This window comes from Portunus trituberculatus, chromosome 43 (assembly GCF_017591435.1).
Source record: "Portunus trituberculatus isolate SZX2019 chromosome 43, ASM1759143v1, whole genome shotgun sequence".
Taxonomy (NCBI): Eukaryota; Metazoa; Arthropoda; class Malacostraca; order Decapoda; family Portunidae; genus Portunus; species Portunus trituberculatus.
Window position 1 is genome coordinate 21,324,190 of NC_059297.1, and position 22,500 is coordinate 21,346,689.

Consider the following 22,500-nt stretch of genomic DNA (forward strand, 5'->3'; position numbering starts at 1 on the left):
TCTCTCTCTCTCTCTCTCTCTCTCTCTCTCTCTCTCTCTCTCTCTCTCTCTCTCTCTCTCTCTCTCTCTCTCTCTCTCTCTCTCTCTCTCTCTCTCTCTCTCTCTCTCTCTCTCTCTCTTTAATTGATGAAGAAGCTTTAATAGACTTTATCGATTTTGCATGTAAAATAAGAAAGGTGATCGATATAAGTGGGGTTTAGAAACAGACTTTCGAGGGTACCATAAGTAATGAGTTGGAAAATAGGGAAACATAGGTGGAAAATTATTTAAAGGATTCAGTTTGACCTGAAGATAATTTTTTGTTTATTCTGTCACTGCAGAATTATTTTATTAATATGTACAAAACATTGATATCCTATTTATTCATCTTATTTCTGTGTACTACTTTATACAAAACATTGGTAATTTATTGCTACTTATTGTTATGTGTATTACTTTGATATACAAATGTTAATGCTAATTCCCCTGCTTGTTATATAATACTGTAGCCTTAACTTTAATGTGCTTTCATACACTAATTTTAGTTCCTTCTAAAGCTACGGGTTATTGGACCTATAGCCTTAAGTCATGTATACCAAATTTCTCCTAAAATGTATATTGTATGTCAATATCAATCTCTCTCTCTCTCTCTCTCTCTCTCTCTCTCTCTCTCTCTCTCTCTCCCTTCAAGGAAAAAAAAAATAAAATGATCAACGTCAGTCTACGCAAACATGACTAAGTGTCAGTAACTATGTAATGGACGTCACGCTCGATAATACGAGTACTTCTTTCTTCTCGAAAATAAAGCTCGCTGCCTCTGTATCATAAAAATAGAGAAAAATTAAATAAACAGACAGAAAAAACAGACAAAGAGATAAACTGCGGAACAGATAGACGGAAAGATAGACATACAAACAGACAGATTGATGAATAACTGAAAAAGAAAGAAAAAAAAGGAATGTGTGTGTGTGTGTGTGTGTGTGTGTGTGTGTGTGTGTGTGTGTGTGTGAGAGAGAGAGAGAGAGAGAGAGAGAGAGAGAGAGAGAGAGAGAGAGAGAGAGAGAGAGAGAGAGAGAGAGAGAGAGAGAGAGAGAGAGAGAGAGAGAGAGAGAGAGAGAGAGAGAGAGAGAGAGAGAGAGAGAGAGAGAGAGAGAGAGAGAGAGAGAGAGAGAGAGAGAGAGAGAGAGAGAGAGAGAGAGAGAGAGAGAGAGAGAGAGAGAGAGAGAGAGAGAGAGAGAGAGAGAGAGAGAGAGAGAGAGAGAGAGATCAACTTCCGATGCAGTTCCCGTGGTCGACCACAAGGCCACAACTCGTCGACTTTTCAAGCAGTTAGTGGTGGTCGAAACACGTGGGAAAAGTTGAAGGTGATCAAGAAATGAAGCACCCCTAACGGCACCGGCACTGTTTTTTCCCTTCCTCATTTTCCCCTAGACCTGTAGTAAAATATTTAATTTCTTCATTTTTTTTTTGTTTATCAATTTATTTATTATTACCAATTTGTTTATTTATTTTGTTTTAGTTATTTTGTTCTTAACAAACATAAAAGCCGTGTTGCACTTACATAGAAAATGCTTACAACTTCTTTATATAATCATGAAGATCATTATTCCACATTAATAATCACACGCAAAAAAAATAAGAATAAATCGAAGAGTAATTCTGGCCAAAATAAAAAAAAAGTTAGTCAAAATGTGTAAAAGGAAAAGGAATAAAAAAATGCATTAATTACAATGAGAATAGGAGTAAACCAGTTTTTCTTTTAAATATTGTGCATAGTGAGTAGTGACAAAAGGTAAAGTGTCTATAAAGCCAAGGAGTGTTCATGATCCAATTACTGAAAAATTAAGCTGTCAATACTTGAAGGGAATCAATGGACGACGAAGAAAGGAGAAACGAGGTCCAAGTGAGGAGGGAGGCAGCACATAATGGAGGGTGTTGAGGTAGGAGAAGACAGGTGGGTCACGAGTCAGACAGGACAAGATTGGCTGCCCGTGCCTAAGGTAAGGAGGGAGACAAGGGGGGAGAGGCGGGCGTGGCTTCGGGTATATAAGACGCCACGCTGGCCGCTCCAAGGCAGGGCACAAAGGAGACCGGTGCCATGAAGACTTGGGTGAGCTCCCAGTGAACTCTTTCCACATCACCTCACTCGCCTCAAACACCACCTTCTCTCCACTGTGCAACACAACAATGAAACCACACTCCCGTGCTGTGCAACACACTTACAACTTGGAAACATTTTGGACATGTCTTCTTATTATGATGCAATCTGTGCATCATACAACTCATCCTCTAACAACTTTACACTAACTTGCTATTCATTATGACAAGAAACAGGTCGATGCATATCTAACACAGTGCTTCACTACATCCGTGTTACATTTTTCTACAGTGCAAGAATATTCTGTGAGAATTCAAGAACACTGTGTTCAAGTGGCGACATACTGCGAGTGACTCAATATTGATCAGTGAGAAACATTAAACTCGGTTATTTACAATACTCAACGGCTTGCTCGATGACTAAAACAGGTCTCAAGCTTTATCAGAATATGAGTATATATGTCACAAGAAAAAGGTTCAGTGATTACAACATCGTATTTCTAACTCAGTATGGAAATATTTAATCAAAGTTTAAAACTCTTTTAACGAGAATGCAAATATTGTATGCAGATAAGGAAAGTTCAACAAGGGAGAGTGTGACGCGATGCATTCCTAAATAGCCTTCCTACAATCTCCATTGGCCGTGTCACCAGAGTGGGCGTACTGTACATCCACTGTTAGAAATTAGTGTGGCATGTGGTACAAGCGAGGAGAAAATACAATAGAATCGGAAAAAGGAAAAGGGTTACAGAAAGTATTTTATTAAACTAAATACACAAGTCACCACTGCCGTACGTTCCTAAACCTCGATCATACCGACACTTCAATACTTTCTTTATGCAATACGATTAAAAAAATAAATTATGATATTTTGTCCAATAATGACAAAATAACATTAAAACAATATTTCATTAAACAAAAAACAAGGTATTAATCATATATATATATATATATATATATATATATATATATATATATATATATATATATATATATATATATATATATATATATATATATATATATATATATGAATTTCAAACATAAATAGGAGAAAGGAAATTCGATGCATCTCTGACATGTTAAAAAGTTTCAATTTTCATTTAATAATATAACTGGAATAATTGCAATTAAATATTCTTAATTAATCCAACGATGTCAGAAAGAATGAGTTATTATTTACAGCAACGAGAAGAATCTATCTTTCATACCAACATATTTGTGTTTCAGGTGGTAATACTCCTGCTGGCTACAGCTTTAGGGTCGCCCGTCCCCGATGACGATGACGACTGTGAAGGGTACACAGTGAGGTATTCCACCTCTGACAGTGATGGCGGTTCTTCTTCTTCAAGTTCTTCTTCTTCATCTTCCAGTTCATCTTCTTCAACTTCCTCCGCCGACGGTGGTGGAGCCTCTTCTTCCGTCGACATTTCGAAACCTTCTCTGACTGTTGTTTCTTACACTGTTCCAAAAGCGGAAGCTGCTGCTCCATCTGTTTCAGCTCCTGCTCCGAAGGTGGAAGTGGATGACGGTCCATCTGTTCAGGAAGCCACTGCTCAGTTCATGGCTACATGGAGGGCTGCTTCTGCTGCTGCCACAGCTGCTGCTAAAGCTGCTCCCGATGTCAACATTATCATGGGAGCAAGTCGATTCAGACAACCAGCTGCCCCGGGAACACATGCTGCTGCTGCTGCTTACTCTGCATCCTACTCTGCTGGACCACGCGGACCAGTGGGTCCAACCCCAGAGGTGCAGAAAGCTACTGCTGAGTTCATGGCTGCCTGGAACCAGGCAGCAGCGAGGGCTGCCAAGATTGAAGCTACCCTCGTGAGAGCCACTCCAACTGGTGCCTTCACCGTACAGATGCCTCAGCAGGTCCAGGTAACTGAAGAGGTAAGAAGAGCCACAGAAGAGTTCATGGCTGCCTACAACAAGGCTGCCCAGCGAGCAGTCACTGTAGAATCTGCAGCACTTGCTCTCCCAAGACCAGTCCAGCCAACAGCTGCAGTGCAGCGTGCTACAGCTTCCTTCATGGCTTCCTTTGAGGCTGCTGCCAGGCAGGCATCCGCCATCAGGCAAGCCGTGACATACTCAGCAGGAGCTCCTTCACCAGTGCAGCCTACTGATGAGGTCAGAAGGGCAACAGAACGATTCATGGCAGCCTGGAATCAGGCCGCGGCCAGAGTTAGCAGCATTCAGCCAACCATCTACCAGGTGGCAGGAGCCGCTCCTGGTGAAACACCCAGGATTGTGGATGGGGTTCCCCAGTTCACTGTAGCACAGGAGAAAGCCTCTGCTGAGTTCATGAAGATCTGGAGGGCTGCTGCTGCTGCTGCACAGGCTGCTCCTGACGTCAACATCATTATGGGAGCTACACAATATGGACAACCAGCTGCTCCTGCACCAGCTGCTCCTCGTGCTCCTGTTGCTGTACCTTATTCAGCTGCACCACTTAAGCCAGTAGGCCCTACCCCAGAGGTGCAAAGAGCTACTGCTGAGTTCATGGCTGCCTGGAACAAGGCAGCAGCGAGGGCTGCCAAGATTGAAGCGACCTTAGTAAAAACTACTCCGACTGGTGCCTTCACCGTACACATGCCTCAGCAGGTCCAGGTAACTGAAGAGGTAAGAAGAGCCACAGAAGAGTTCATGGCTGCCTACAACAAGGCTGCCCAGCGAGCAGTCACTGTAGAATCTGCAGCACTTGCTCTCCCAAGACCAGTCCAGCCAACAGCTGCAGTGCAGCGTGCTACAGCTTCCTTCATGGCTTCCTTTGAGGCTGCTGCCAGGCAGGCATCCGCCATCAGGCAAGCCGTGACATACTCAGCAGGAGCTCCTTCACCAGTGCAGCCTACTGATGAGGTCAGAAGGGCAACAGAACGATTCATGGCAGCCTGGAATCAGGCCGCGGCCAGAGTTCGCAGCATTCAGCCAACCATCTACCAGGTGGCAGGAGCCGCTCCTGGTGAAGCACCCAGGATTGTGGATGGAGTTCCCCAGTTCACTATTGCACAGGAAAAAGCCACCGCTGAGTTCATGAAGATCTGGAGGGCTGCTGCTGCTGCTGCTGAAGCTGCTCCTGATGTCAACATCATTATGGGAGCCAGTCAACTCAGACAGCCAGCTGGCCCACCAGCTCGAGCGGCTGTTCCATATTCTGCACCAGCACCGGCTGCTCCTCGTCCTCCTGTTGCTCCAACCTATTCTGCTGCACCACCCATGCCTGTGGGACCTACTCCAGAGGTGCAAAGAGCTACTGCTGAGTTCATGGCTGCCTGGAACAAGGCAGCAGCGAGGGCTGCCAAGATTGAAGCTACCTTAGTAAAAACTACTCCGACTGGTGCCTTCACCGTACACATGCCACAGCAGGTCCAGGTAACTGAAGAGGTAAGAAGAGCCACAGAAGAATTCATGGCTGCCTACAACAAGGCTGCCCAGCGAGCAGTCACTGTAGAATCTGCAGCACTTGCTCTCCCAAGACCAGTCCAGCCAACAGCTGCAGTGCAGCGTGCTACAGCTTCCTTCATGGCTTCCTTTGAGGCTGCTGCCAGGCAGGCATCCGCCATCAGGCAAGCCGTGACATACTCAGCAGGAGCTCCTTCACCAGTGCAGCCTACTGATGAGGTCAGAAGGGCAACAGAACAATTCATGGCAGCCTGGAATCAGGCCGCGGCCAGAGTTCGCAGCATTCAGCCAACCATCTACCAGGTGGCAGGAGCTGCTCCTGGTGAAGCACCCAGGATTGTGGATGGGGTTCCCCAGTTCACTGTAGCACAAGAAAAAGCCTCTGCTGAGTTTATGAAGATCTGGAGGGCTGCTGCTGCTGCTGCTGAAGCTGCTCCTGATGTCAACATCATTATGGGAGCTAGTCAACTCAGACAGCCAGCCGCTCCACGAGCTCCATCACCTGTAGCTTATTCTGCACCGGCACCTGCTGCTCCTCGTCCTCCTGTTGCTCCAACCTATTCTGCTGCACCACCCATGCCTGTGGGACCTACCCCAGAGGTGCAGAGGGCTACTGCTGAGTTCATGGCTGCCTGGAACCAGGCAGCAGCGAGGGCTGCCAAGATTGAAGCTACCCTCGTGAGAGCCACTCCAACTGGTGCCTTCACCGTACAGATGCCTCAGCAGGTCCAGGTAACTGAAGAGGTAAGAAGAGCCACAGAAGAGTTCATGGCTGCCTACAACAAGGCTGCCCAGCGAGCAGTCACTGTAGAATCTGCAGCACTTGCTCTCCCAAGACCAGTCCAGCCAACAGCTGCAGTGCAGCGTGCTACAGCTTCCTTCATGGCTTCCTTTGAGGCTGCTGCCAGGCAGGCATCCGCCATCAGGCAAGCCGTGACATACTCAGCAGGAGCTCCTTCACCAGTGCAGCCTACTGATGAGGTCAGAAGGGCAACAGAACGATTCATGGCAGCCTGGAATCAGGCCGCGGCCAGAGTTCGCAGCATTCAGCCAACCATCTACCAGGTGGCAGGAGCTGCTCCTGGCGAAGCACCCAGGGTTGTGGATGGGGTTCCCCAGTTCACTGTAGCACAGGAGAGAGCCTCTGCTGAGTTCATGAAGATCTGGAGGGCTGCTGCTGCTGCTGCACAGGCTGCTCCTGATGTCAACATCATTATGGGAGCCAGTCAACTCAGGCAGCCAGCTGCCCCAGCACCATTGGCTCCACATGCTCCTGTTGCTGTGGCATACTCAGGCACACCACCTGTATATGTGAGCGACTGCCCATAGAGTGTATCATCAAAAATAACGACAGATCATGTGTTTTGAATGGAAGATATATGTTTTTAAATATCTAAAAATATATGTTAATGGAAGTGTAAATAAAGGGAAGCAAATCCGGAAGTGTAACACTTTTCTTGATTTTCTTTAGTAATCATTAATATACATACAGGCATATATATATATATATATATATATATATATATATATATATATATATATATATATATATATATATATATATATATATATATATATATATATATATATATATATATATATATATATATATATATATATATATATATATATATATATATATATATATATATATATATATATATATGCATAGATAGTGCTTAAAGCATACCAATATAAGGAACGAAGAGTGTTTGTTGAAGGGAAGTGAGTTAGGTATTATACGTGTGAGATATCACGAAATACTTCAAATGAACTTTGTGACAAGAACAATTGATACTACAGTGAGTGTCGGCAGAACAAGTAAAAATAGTCGCCCGGTAATTCAGTGGTTAGAGCGCTGGCTTCACAAGCCAGAGGACCGGGGTTCGATTCCCCGGCCGGGTGGAGATAGCCCCTTTTCACCTAGCAGTGAGTAGGTATGGGATGTAAACCGAGGAGTTGTGACCTTGTTGTCCCGGTGTGTGGTGTGTACCTGGTCTCAGACCTATCCGAAGATCGGAAATAATGAGTTCTGAGCTCGTTCCGTAGGGTAACGTCTGGCTGTCCCGTCAGAGACTGCAGCAGATCAAACAGTGAAACACACACACACACACACACACACACACACACACACACACTCTCTCTCTCTCTCTCTCTCTCTCTCTCTCTCTCTCATTTTGTTTAAACTTAATGCACATAACATACATATTTTACACATAAGTATATTTACAGTTGGAGCTGAGTTCGTGAGCTAAGAGCGTGCACTGGCATGTGACGCTCATTTTAAAGCTGCTCCCGGGGACGGCATTGTGAGCGAGGGAGTCATAACACTGTCACTGTCATCTGCGCACCTCCCTTATCACTAATCAGCACTGTCATGTCAGGCACACGCACATTCCATGTCACTGTGTTTCACTGTCACTGTCAGGCATACTATTTTCCTCCACTCTTGTAGGCACTGTCACTGTCAGGTGGATGGGAGGCTGGTGGACACTGCCATTTTATCACCTGTCACTGTCACTATCAGGCGGATGTGTCCGTAACCAGGCGTGGGCAGCACACTTCACCTGCTGGGTGGACATACTGGAGACGTGCACTGCAGAGGTGAAGGCGTTCCACAACACACGTTCACTCCTCCTCCAGGGTATCCGTAGAGCCGTGAGGTTAGGTATTTGCTGCACCTGGGCTTTCTGCAGCACAGTAAGGGCCCCAACATGCCTTCGGTGCTCCAAGCTGTCCAGCACGTTGATAGGGGCTTCTTGGTGAGGGTCTGGATGCTGTCGCTGCTGTCTCGGCTGCAACTGCTGCCCCTGATTCCGCTGTCGCTGTAGCTCAGCTTGGGGCTGCTGTCCCAGGACTCCGGCAATGCGAAGGAGTCGCTCGGCTCGCCGCTGCACCTTGTCCAGCAGGGAGAGGTGGGACTGGGCACTGCATATCCAGCTGAGGGGGCTGTACTCCATGATGGGCCTCACCTAAGCTTTGTACAGCGTCATGAGGCCCTTGGCGTCGAGTAGGTGCCTCACTCGACGTAGGAGTGTCACCCTCAGGGATGCCTTGCGTGCCACGCTCTCCAGGTGGCGGTCGAAGCTGAGTTTGGAGTCTACCTCCACCCCAGGATGTTGATGGAGTCCTTAATGGCAAGGGTGTCTTCTTCAAACTTCAGCTGGCCTTCAATCAGCCTGACGTCCTCCCGTGAACATGAGATGACCAAGGCCTGGGTCTTTTCGGCAGCAAACTTGACTTGCCACTGTTTGCCCCAGGCCATAATGTCACCAAGGTGGCGGTTGGTGTCATCAATCACGTTCACTGCCTCCTCTCTACTGAAGCTGTGCGAGAAGTGGCATCGTTCGCGTATGCCGACTCTCTCTCTCTCTCTCTCTCTCTCTCTCTCTCTCTCTCTCTCTCTCTCTCTCTCTCTCTCTCTCTCTCTCTCTCTCTCTATCTATCTATCTATCTATCTATCTATCTATCTATCTACCTATCTATCTACCTATCTATCTATCTCTCTCTCACTTATCATCACTATGTAAGAAAAGAAAAGGGACAACCTATCAATTACATCACCTTGCCAAGTCACACCAGGCTGCAATAAGTCGAGCAAGCAATAAAAAAAACAACCAACATTTAAGTTATCAATCTTTCACACATGAAATACGAACACTGAACCTTGATAAGATGACAACAGAATAAGCAACAACGGAACTCACTCATTATGGAGCTCTAATATCTTTAAAATCGCCACAAACTTGAGCCTCTGCATCATTCATCACGTGTTAACACTAAACTACCTTTGCTACTACTGTGACGAACACAACGTCCCATTTACACTTACAGAAGGTCTGACTAAAGTGTTTCTGGATGTGGAGGAAGCCATTGGGCTTAGTGGCCTCGTATGGACGTCGTAATAGGTGGTGAATACGCTACACCCATGGAATGAAAAATCGAAATTTCCAGCCGGACTGAAGGCTTTTGTTATAGACAAGTATCATCTTTTGTTTTATGATAGGTGTAAGATATTAATCCACGTAACTTTACAATGTTTTGGATGCTAAGACATTAATAGCACAGGAAAATAGGGCTGGAGATTATGTGTATCTAAGTTCCGTCATAAAAATCTGAGATATTTATATTTGTAATGGTAGCATCTATTTTCTCTTTGAAGCGAAGAGCGGTGATCTTTACCACATCGTTTACTGTTAAACATAGATATAGATATCACATAAACTTAATTAAGCCAAACTGAAAAGACCAAAATGGGATGAAATAAAGTAAAGAATCTCTTCGTCCACTAATGAGGGGACATGTGCAGCAGTAAGGAAGAAAAATATTAAATCGTTCTAATCACAGACTTGACAACGAACGCTCCCAGGAAATCAGAAACACACACACACACACACACACACACACACACACACACACACACACACACACACACACACACACACACACACACACACACACACACACACACACACACACACACACACACACACACACACACACACACACACACACACACACACACACACACACACACACGGTAGCTCAGTGGTTAGAGCGCTGGCTTCACAAGCCAGAGGACCGGGGTTCGATTCCACGGCCGGGTGGAGATATTTGGGTGTGTCTCCTTTCACGTGTAGCCCCTGTTCACCTAGCAGTGAGTAGGTACGGGATGTAAATCGAGGAGTTGTGACCTTGTTGTCCCGGTGTGTGGTGTGTGCCTGGTCTCAGGCCTATCCGAAGATCGGAAATAATGAGCTCTGAGCTCGTTCCGTAGGGTAACGTCTGGCCGTCTCGTCAGAGACTGCAGCAGATCAAACAGTGAAGTGAAACACACACACACACACATATTATTATTATTATTATTATTATTATTATTATTATTATTATTATTATTATTATTATTATTATTATTATTATTATTATTATTATTATTATTATTATTATTATTATTATTACTATTATTATAATTATTATTATTGTTATTATTATCATCATCATCATCATGATGATCATCATCATGTTCATCATCATCATCATCATCATCATCATCATCATCATTATTATTATTATTATTATTATTATTATTATTATTATTATTATCACTATTATAATCATTATTATAATTATTATTGTAATTATTAATAATATTATTATTATTATTATTATTATTATTATTATTATTATTATTATTATTATTATTATTATTTTTTATTATTATTACTATTATTATCATTACTATTATCATCATTACTAGTAGTAGTAGTAGTAGTAGTAGTAGTAGTAGTAGTAGTAGTAGTAGTAGTATATATTGTAACAATATAATACAAATAGTTCAACGAATAAGCAACATACAAATCAGCATTACATTTTGCATATTGTCTTTCTTTGTCCGTTACACTTCCGGGAATCCAGAATGGAGTTAAGGAAAAAAAATAAATCAGTCAATGGATAATACTTGCGGCATCAAAACATCATCTTGATCATCTACTCGTATAAGTACTGGAAGTCCAGAAAACATGTCACTCATTAACTGAGGAAGAGGTTCATTAGGCTTATCTTTATGTACTGTAACCTAACCAACATTCAACGCATAGTCTAAACATCTCTGCTGTGCTATAGCATATAAAGAAAATAAATAATAGACATTTAAAATGTGTCCTATCCTTACACTTTAACATGAGTATACACAGATTACGGTGAATAATAAAAGCATACATACCTCAAGCAAGCAAAGAGGCAAAGAATCAGAGATCCAGGATACAGTGAAATGTGAAAGAAGCATAGATCTCGCGGACAAGAATCAAGATGGACTCCATAACTAATGTATGTCGTTCAATGGTGACGGTTGAGGATGTAAATGAAGCTTATTAGTATCGTTTGATGACAGGAATATTACGAAGGCAATACACGACTAATTAATAGCAATGAAAATTCCAGAAGTTAATTTTGAAAACCATTATATCGATCACAGTTGAAATTAATTTACACAATGTGGACGTGTACACATCCAGCCAACACACGACTGGTGGGATAGTACGACACTTAGCGCACCTTAATAAAGTAAGTTATTCATGCTATAAATCATCATCACAAGTTTCGATTCTTGAACACTTAAATATCGAACATGAGGTAATTACTACACAAATGACAGGGAAAAAATAACTTCCATGGTCAGTCACATGGCCACACCATATCGTCGTTCCCCGTGGTTGGTTGTGATTCAGATATGTAGAAAAGTCGAAGATGAAAAAAGAAAAATTTTTACAAAGTGTTCTTAACTGCATTTGTTCTTTCGCTTCTAATATGTCATAACTTAAGGCCCTGTCACGCCATGAAAACTAGTCGGGCCGATTGGTAAAAAAAGCGCTGAGTCATCAAACTAGCGGTGACCGTTAAAAGTCGCGGGGGGGTTTAAATGATGGTCGGGGAATTGTTGACGAATTGTTTGCAAACGCTTGAAGTCAATTCATAGAATTGTTGAAGAATATATATCAACCGTTCTCCTAATCCAAGTTGATGAGGATAACACCACGTGGCTCAGGAGTGGAACAGTCGTCAAGTATATGAAGGCCGCTCGCCAACTATTTCCCGACAAGTCATGAAACGGTCTGCGAATGTTCGATTTGAAATATTTAACCCAACTAGTTGCCGAATAGTTGCAGACAAGGCAAATCGTTTGTAATACAGTCGCCAAATTTTCTGCAACCGTTACCCGCTAAAAACCGTTAACGGCTTTATATATATATATATATATATATATATATATATATATATATATATATATATATATATATATATATATATATTTTTTTTTTTTTTTTTTTTTTTGTATCTACCCCCGCAACTACATGCGACAAGAAAAACATTCACCAACCATTTTCCGACTGTATACGGTTTAACTATGACTCTTCCCCAACCCACGATGACTCAGCATAATTTGAAGAGTCGTGTGTAGTCGTCCTGAGCAGTTTCCTTGGTATGACAGGGCCTTTACTTAAACTGTTTTGTTTGATTACACATTTTTGAATGAAAAAGAGCTAAATCTGCAAACACTGTAAATCCAATATCCAAATATAATTTAGTTTATCAAAGATTCAGATTTTTTCTATATTTACTTTTATTTATCTATCTATTCATTTACCTATTCATTTATCTATCTATTCACACTTAATCATTTATCTATTTATATTTTCTTACTATCAAAAAATATATCGACCGGCAATATAAGTACCAGGAAAAAAAAAAATGCATAATATACAATAAGAAAAAGAGGATAATCACAATTTTCTACTAAGAAAAAGACCTTGAGCGTATGAGTAATGGCTTACTGAAAAGTGTGTGGAGAGCCAAATTGTATTCATTATTGATTAAAAGGGATAGGGAAATAATGAAAAAATAAATATAGATAAATAAACAAATGTATAGATATATTTATAAATAAATTATATATATATATATATATATATATATATATATATATATATATATATATATATATATATATATATATATATATATATATATATATATATATATATATATATATATATATATATATATATATATATATATATATATATATATATATATATATATATATATATATATATATATATATAGGCAAAGAATGGACGACAAACACAGGGCAAAAAGAGGTCCAAGTGAGGAGGGAAGCAGGAGAAGACAGGTGGGTCACGAGTCAGACAGGACAAGATTGGCTGCCCGTGCCTAAGGTAAGGAGGGAGACAAGGGGGGAGAGGCGGGCGTGGCTTCGGGTATATAAGACGCCACGCTGGCCGCTCCAAGGCAGGGCACAAAGGAGACCGGTGCCATGAAGACTTGGGTGAGCTCCCAGTGAACTCTTTCCACATCACCTCACTCGCCTCAAACACCACCTTCTCTCCACTGTGCAACACAACAATGAAACCACACTCCCGTGCTGTGCAACACACTTACAACTTCGAAACATTTTGGACATGCGTTCTTATTATGATGCAATCTGTGCATCATACAACTCATCCTCTAACAACTTTACACTAACTTGCTATTCATTATGACAAGAAACAGGTCGATGCATATCTAACACAGTGCTTCACCACATCCGTGTTACATTTTTCTACAGTGCAAGAATATTCTGTGAGAATTCAAGAACAGTGTGTTCAAGTGGCGACATACTGCGAGTGACTCAATATTGATCAGTGAGAAACATTAAACTCGGTTATTTAAAATAATCAACGGCTTGCTCGATGACTAAAACAGGTCTCAAGCTTTATCAGAATATGAGTATATATGTCACAAGAAAAAGGTTCAGTGATTACAACATCGTATTTCTAACTCAGTATGGAAATATTTAATCAAAGTTTAAAACTCTTTTAACGAGAAAGCAAATATTGTATGCAGATAAGGAAAGTTCAACAAGGGAGAGTGTGACGCGATGCATTCCTAAAAAGCCTTCCTACAATCTCCATTGGCCGTGTCACCAGAGTGGGCGTACTGTACATCCACTGTTAGAAATTAGTGTGGCATGTGGTACAAGCTGGGAGAAAATACAATAGAATCGGAAAAAGGAAAAGGGTTACAGAAAGTATTTTATTAAACTAAATACACAAGTCACCACTGCCGTACGTTCCTAAACCTCGATCATACCGACACTTCAATACTTTCTTTATGCAATACGATTAAAAAATAAATTATGATATTTTGTCCAATAATGACAAAATAACATTAAAACAATATTTCATTAAACAAAAAACAAGGTATTAATCATATATATATATATATATATATATATATATATATATATATATATATATATATATATATATATATATATATATATATATATATATATATATATATATAATTTCAAACATAAATAGGAGAAAGGAAATTCGATGCATCTCTGACATGTTAAAAGTTTCAATTTTCATTTAATAATATAACTGGAATAATTGCAATTAAATATTCTTAATTAATCCAACGATGTCAGAAAGAATGAGTTATTATTTACAGCAACGAGAAGAATCTATCTTTCATACCAACATATTTGTGTTTCAGGTGGTAATACTCCTGCTGGCTACAGCTTTAGGGTCGCCCGTCCCCGATGACGATGACGACTGTGAAGGGTACACAGTGAGGTATTCCACCTCTGACAGTGATGGCGGTTCTTCTTCTTCAAGTTCTTCTTCTTCATCTTCCAGTTCATCTTCTTCAACTTCCTCCGCCGACGGTGGTGGAGTCTCTTCTTCCGTCGACATTTCGAAACCTTCTCTGACTGTTGTTTCTTACACTGTTCCAAAAGCGGAAGCTGCTGCTCCATCTGTTTCAGCTCCTGCTCCGAAGGTGGAAGTGGATGACGGTCCATCTGTTCAGGAAGCCACTGCTCAGTTCATGGCTACATGGAGGGCTGCTTCTGCTGCTGCCACAGCTGCTGCTAAAGCTGCTCCCGATGTCAACATTATCATGGGAGCAAGTCGATTCAGACAACCAGCTGCCCCGGGAACACATGCTGCTGCTGCTGCTGCTTACTCTGCATCCTACTCTGCTGGACCACGCGGACCAGTGGGTCCAACCCCAGAGGTGCAGAAAGCTACTGCTGAATTCATGGCTGCATGGAACCAGGCAGCAGCGAGGGCTGCCAAGATTGAAGCTACCCTCGTGAGAGCCACTCCAACTGGTGCCTTCACCGTACAGATGCCTCAGCAGGTCCAGGTAACTGAAGAGGTAAGAAGAGCCACAGAAGAGTTCATGGCTGCCTACAACAAGGCTGCCCAGCGAGCAGTCACTGTAGAATCTGCAGCACTTGCTCTCCCAAGACCAGTCCAGCCAACAGCTGCAGTGCAGCGTGCTACAGCTTCCTTCATGGCTTCCTTTGAGGCTGCTGCCAGGCAGGCATCCGCCATCAGGCAAGCCGTGACATACTCAGCAGGAGCTCCTTCACCAGTGCAGCCTACTGATGAGGTCAGAAGGGCAACAGAACGATTCATGGCAGCCTGGAATCAGGCCGCGGCCAGAGTTAGCAGCATTCAGCCAACCATCTACCAGGTGGCAGGAGCCGCTCCTGGTGAAACACCCAGGATTGTGGATGGGGTTCCCCAGTTCACTGTAGCACAGGAGAAAGCCTCTGCTGAGTTCATGAAGATCTGGAGGGCTGCTGCTGCTGCTGCACAGGCTGCTCCTGACGTCAACATCATTATGGGAGCTACACAATATGGACAACCAGCTGCTCCTGCACCAGCTGCTCCTCGTGCTCCTGTTGCTGTACCTTATTCAGCTGCACCACTTAAGCCAGTAGGCCCTACCCCAGAGGTGCAAAGAGCTACTGCTGAGTTCATGGCTGCCTGGAACAAGGCAGCAGCGAGGGCTGCCAAGATTGAAGCGACCTTAGTAAAAACTACTCCGACTGGTGCCTTCACCGTACACATGCCTCAGCAGGTCCAGGTAACTGAAGAGGTAAGAAGAGCCACAGAAGAGTTCATGGCTGCCTACAACAAGGCTGCCCAGCGAGCAGTCACTGTAGAATCTGCAGCACTTGCTCTCCCAAGACCAGTCCAGCCAACAGCTGCAGTGCAGCGTGCTACAGCTTCCTTCATGGCTTCCTTTGAGGCTGCTGCCAGGCAGGCATCCGCCATCAGGCAAGCCGTGACATACTCAGCAGGAGCTCCTTCACCAGTGCAGCCTACTGATGAGGTCAGAAGGGCAACAGAACGATTCATGGCAGCCTGGAATCAGGCCGCGGCCAGAGTTCGCAGCATTCAGCCAACCATCTACCAGGTGGCAGGAGCCGCTCCTGGTGAAGCACCCAGGATTGTGGATGGAGTTCCCCAGTTCACTATTGCACAGGAAAAAGCCACCGCTGAGTTCATGAAGATCTGGAGGGCTGCTGCTGCTGCTGCTGAAGCTGCTCCTGATGTCAACATCATTATGGGAGCCAGTCAACTCAGACAGCCAGCTGGCCCACCAGCTCCAGCGGCTGTTCCATATTCTGCACCAGCACCGGCTGCTCCTCGTCCTCCTGTTGCTCCAACCTATTCTGCTGCACCACCCATGCCTGTGGGACCTACTCCAGAGGTGCAGAGGGCTACTGCTGAGTTCATGGCTGCCTGGAACAAGGCAGCAGCGAGGGCTGCCAAGATTGAAGCTACCTTAGTAAAAACTACTCCGACTGGTGCCTTCACCGTACACATGCCACAACAGGTCCAGGTAACTGAAGAGGTAAGAAGAGCCACAGAAGAGTTCATGGCTGCCTACAACAAGGCTGCCCAGCGAGCAGTCACTGTAGAATCTGCAGCACTTGCTCTCCCAAGACCAGTCCAGCCAACAGCTGCAGTGCAGCGTGCTACAGCTTCCTTCATGGCTTCCTTTGAGGCTGCTGCCAGGCAGGCATCCGCCATCAGGCAAGCCGTGACATACTCAGCAGGAGCTCCTTCACCAGTGCAGCCTACTGATGAGGTCAGAAGGGCAACAGAACAATTCATGGCAGCCTGGAATCAGGCCGCGGCCAGAGTTCGCAGCATTCAGCCAACCATCTACCAGGTGGCAGGAGCTGCTCCTGGTGAAGCACCCAGGATTGTGGATGGGGTTCCCCAGTTCACTGTAGCACAAGAAAAAGCCTCTGCTGAGTTTATGAAGATCTGGAGGGCTGCTGCTGCTGCTGCTGAAGCTGCTCCTGATGTCAACATCATTATGGGAGCTAGTCAACTCAGACAGCCAGCCGCTCCACGAGCTCCATCACCTGTAGCTTATTCTGCACCGGCACCTGCTGCTCCTCGTCCTCCTGTTGCTCCAACCTATTCTGCTGCACCACCCATGCCTGTGGGACCTACCCCAGAGGTGCAGAGGGCTACTGCTGAGTTCATGGCTGCCTGGAACCAGGCAGCAGCGAGGGCTGCCAAGATTGAAGCTACCCTCGTGAGAGCCACTCCAACTGGTGCCTTCACCGTACAGATGCCTCAGCAGGTCCAGGTAACTGAAGAGGTAAGAAGAGCCACAGAAGAGTTCATGGCTGCCTACAACAAGGCTGCCCAGCGAGCAGTCACTGTAGAATCTGCAGCACTTGCTCTCCCAAGACCAGTCCAGCCAACAGCTGCAGTGCAGCGTGCTACAGCTTCCTTCATGGCTTCCTTTGAGGCTGCTGCCAGGCAGGCATCCGCCATCAGGCAAGCCGTGACATACTCAGCAGGAGCTCCTTCACCAGTGCAGCCTACTGATGAGGTCAGAAGGGCAACAGAACAATTCATGGCAGCCTGGAATCAGGCCGCGGCCAGAGTTCGCAGCATTCAGCCAACCATCTACCAGGTGGCAGGAGCCGCTCCTGGCGAAGCACCCAGGGTTGTGGATGGGGTTCCCCAGTTCACTGTAGCACAGGAGAGAGCCTCTGCTGAGTTCATGAAGATCTGGAGGGCTGCTGCTGCTGCTGCACAGGCTGCTCCTGATGTCAACATCATTATGGGAGCCAGTCAACTCAGGCAGCCAGCTGCCCCAGCACCATTGGCTCCACATGCTCCTGTTGCTGTGGCATACTCAGGCACACCACCTGTATATGTGAGCGACTGCCCATAGAGTGTATCATCAAAAATAACGACAGATCATGTGTTTTGAATGGAAGATATATGTTTTTTTAAATATCTAAAAATATATGTTAATGGAAGTGTAAATAAAGGGAAGCAAATCCGGAAGTGTAACACTTTTCTTGATTTTCTTGATTTTCTTTAGTATATCATATATATATATATATATATATATATATATATATATATATATATATATATATATATATATATATATATATATATATATATATATATATATATATATATATATATATATATATATATATATATATATATATATATATATATATATATATATATATATATATATATATATATATGCATAGATAGTGCTCAAAGCATACCAATATAAGGAACGAAGAGTGTTTGTTGAAGAAGGGAAGTGAGTTAGGTATTATACGTGTGAGATATCACGAAATACTTCAAATGAACTTTGTGACAAGAACAATTGATACTACAGTGGGTGTCTGCAGAACAAGTAAAAATAGTCGCCCTTTAGCTTAGTGTTTGTGACAGATTTTGTCATTCAGATTTTGTAAAGAAGAAAAAGTTAATAATAATTGTTCTTCATGCCACCCTGCCGCCCCCCTACCGCCCCCTTCTTTCTCACCGCCCCCAGGGGGGCGGTACCGCCCACTTTGGGAACCACTGGTCTAGAATGACCCGACTACAGTACCTATTGATTCTGGACAAATAATCATAGGATTCCCTAAACATGCATAATTATTCGTAACTAAATCAAGAAATAAACATATAAATAGACATTTTGCATATAAAATATCAAATCAATGTTTACCTTTGCCTCTCCGAGATAGATCACATGCAGTCTAGTTGGAACCCTCTTCACTTTCATGCTTCATTGCCATGTTTGACTTTCGTACCAAAGGCTTCAACAAACGTGTCACTTGTCAGGCGCTTAGAGGTCATCACTAATCCTTCACCGTAGCAACACAAGTAGTAAAGTAATCAATACGTCTTATAACAACGTGCAACGCACAACGCTAAAGATGTAACTGACAGAAATGATGGAAGTGATGTGTTCCCTACTGGGTCACAGCGATGAGAATCGTGATCAGATACAAGAGCGAAACAAATACCTATACATGCGCATGTTTATCAGATCGCCATAATCGTATCACAACAATCGTACATTGTGAAAATTTAAACAGATACTTGCATCATCTCAAGGACATGTCATAAAATAATGTGTCAAATGAAAATGAATTTTTTTTCTAGGCTATATATTATTAATGTGTTGTAACACAATATACATATATATATATATATATATATATATATATATATATATATATATATTTTTTTTTTTTTTTTTTTTTTATGTAGGAGGGACAGCTGGCCAAGGCCAACAAAATATGAAAAAAAAAAAAAGGCCCACTATGTTGCCAGTTCGCTAAAAGAACATAGGAGTTAGCCAAAATTCAGGGACAAATGTTTTGACACCTCTTTCTTAAAAGAAATCAAGTCAAAAGAAGATGGAAAATACAGAAGCAGAAAGAGTTCCAGTCTACCAGTCGAAGATAGGAAAGACTGAGAATACTGGTTAACTCTTGCATTACAGAGTTAAACAGAATAGGGTAGAGAGGAAGAAGAAAGCTTTGAGCAGTGAGGCCACAGGATGAGGGGAGGCATGCAGTTAGCAAGATCAGTAGAGCTGTTTTCATGAAAATAGTGATAAAAGATATAAAGAGATGCAACATTTTGGCAATGAGAGAGAGGGTGAAGACAGTCAGTCAGAGAAGGGGAGTTGATGAGATGAAAAGCTTTCAATTCAACCCTATCTAATAGAGCTGTATGAGTGGAAACCCCCAAACATGGAAAGAGTACTCCATAAAAGGGCGGATATGGCCCTTGTACAGAGTTAGCAGTTGGGGAGGACGAGACAAATTGGCGGAGACGCCGCAGAATGCCTAACTTCATAGAAGCTGTTTTAGCAAGAGATGAGATGTGAAGCTTACAGTTAAGATATATGAGTACAGGACAGACAAAGGATATTCAGTGTAAAAGAGGGGGACCGTTGAGTGTCATTGAAGAAGAGGGGATGGTTGTCTAGAAGGTTGTGTCAAGTTGATAGATGGAGGAATTGAGTTTTTGAGACATTAAACACAACTAAGTTTTCTTTGACCCAATCAGAAATCTTAGAAAGATAAGAAATCAGGCATTCTGTGGTGTCCCTGAGTGATTTGATGACTTCTTGGTCGTCTCTGAAAGGACATGGAAAGATGTAGGTGGTATCATCAGCGTGGAGTGGATAGGGCAAGAAGTTTGGTTAAGATCATTAATGAATAATAGAAAGAGAGTGGGTAACAGGACAGAACTCTGAGGAACACCACTGTTAATAGATTTAGAAGAACAGTGGCTGTCTACCGCAGCTGCAATAGAACGGTCGGAAAGGAAACTTGAGATAAAGTTGCAGAGAGGATAGAAACTGCAGGAGGGCAGCTTTGAAATCAAAGCTTTGTGCCAGACTCTATCAAAAGCTTTTGATATGTCTAACGCGACAGCAAAGGTTTCACCAAAATCTCTAAAAGAGGATGACAAAGACTTAGTAAGGAATGCCAGAAGATCACCAGTAGAGCAATCTTGGCGGAAGCCATACTGGCGATCAGATAGAAGGTTGTGAAGCGACAGATGTTTAAGAATCTTCCAATTGAGGATAGATTAAAAAACTTTAGACAAGCAAGAGATTAATACTATAGGACAGTAGTTTGAGGGATTAGAACGGTCACCCTTTTTAGGAACAAGTTGAAAGTAGGCAAACTTTCTGCAAGGAAAGGTAGCAATCGATAGACAGAGTTTGAAGAGTTTGGCCAGGCAAGGTGCAAGCACGGAAGCACAGTTTTTTTGAACAATAGGAGGGTCTCCATCAGGTCCATAAGCCTTCTGAGGGTTTAGTCCAGCAAGGGCATGGAAAACATCATTACAAAGAATTTCAATTGATGGCATGAAATAGTCAAGAGGGAGGAGGAGAGGAAGGAACAACCCCAGAATCATCCAAGGTAGAGTTATTAGCAAAGGTTTAAGAGAATTGTTCAGCTTTAGAGACAGAAAGATGGCAGTGGTACCACCAGGATGAAATAAAGGAGGGAAAGATGAAGTAAAGTTATTGGAGATGTTTTTGGCCAAATGCCAGAAGTCTCGAGGGAGTTAGAGTTTGAAAGATTTTGACATTTTCCATTTATGATGGAGTGTTTGGCAAATTGAAGAACAGACTTGGCATGATTCCGGGCAGAAATATCAAGTGATGGAAGGCTCAAGTATCTTTTGTGGGCAATCTCTCTATTGTGTATAGGAAGAGAACAGGCTGAGTTCAACCAAGGTTTAGAAGGTTTAGATTGAGAAAAAGTGAGGAATGTACACTTCCATGCCAGACACTATCACCTCTGTTATATGTTCAGCACACAGAGATGGGTCTCTGAACATATTTTTAATCTATTGGATACATCATAAGCTTACTTCCAGCAAGCAGAGGGAAATATTTAAATATGTAGAATATGATGGTAAGATATGAGCTAACAACAGATTTTGCTGACAACATGAAGGCCCCCATCAGAACTGTATGCCTTTCAAGGGTTAAGGCCTGGTATGGTACATGGAGCATCCTTACTACATCTAATGATAAGGTGGGGTTTACATAGACAATATATATCTGTAAAATAATAGGTATAAAAATCCTAACTTGTTAATTTGAATAGTATTTTATCAATCACTGTTGAAATACATTTTCACAATGTGTATCTGTACACATTCCAAACATACATTAAAAAATCAACACACATTACAAAATCTAGGCAACACACGACTGGTGGGATATAACGAGACTGAGCATCATCTTATGAAGTAAAAACATTATTGACAGATTTGCAACTGAGGACCTGTGTTAATGAATACTTAAACATGATTCAGTGACTTGGAAGCAAAAAAAACATTTGAGTATGACAAGCTTTAATGAAAGACTATCTACAGCTCCAGAGTTACGAAGTAAATCATGAAAGTACATATTTTTTTTTCCAGAGGACAAGTTTGTACTTTAATTCCCTGATGGCTTGTGAGCTTTTACAAGACAACAGACATTCTTCTTGATTGCTTGTCACACTACATAACTTTTTTTTTTTTTCTGATAGGATCTACTGATTCCTTTCACCTGACAATGTCCCTTCACAAGCCATACATTAGGGTGAGATCCATTGTGACACCAGTCCACTGCCAGCAATGGCTAATAACATTGAGCCACAGAGAACAGTTGTGCTAGCTGCTGCACCTTTCACATTTATACTGTCAGTCTTGCTCAATGTTGCACACCTAACTCAAACCTCACCTGATATAATATCTGGATTTTTATCTGGAAAACATGAAAGAAGTGAAAATATATATTGAAAAAACAATAATCAATAAAAAATAATAAAAATAATAACACTAATTTAGATAT

At 42.6% G+C, this 22,500-nt stretch overlaps 1 protein-coding gene across 1 annotated transcript; it reads left to right on the forward strand.

Moving 5' to 3' along the window:
• The first annotated feature begins 2,010 nt into the window (after positions 1-2,010).
• Positions 2,011-18,158, forward strand: LOC123518349 (mucin-19-like). The gene is made up of 3 exons (XM_045279118.1): positions 2,011-2,089; positions 3,307-6,669; positions 15,652-18,158. Exons 1-3 carry the CDS (start codon positions 2,078-2,080, stop codon positions 18,040-18,042), a joined length of 5,766 nt encoding a protein of 1,921 aa, XP_045135053.1. The 5' UTR covers positions 2,011-2,077; the 3' UTR covers positions 18,043-18,158.
• Positions 18,159-22,500: the final 4,342 nt, after the last annotated feature.

Excerpts from the sequence above, each read along its gene's own strand:
- LOC123518349 (XM_045279118.1), top strand. Across the intron at positions 6,670-15,651 it reads CTGCTGCTGCTGCTGCACAG|GCTGCTCCTGACGTCAACAT; the intron begins GCTGCTCCTGAT and ends GCTGCTGCACAG.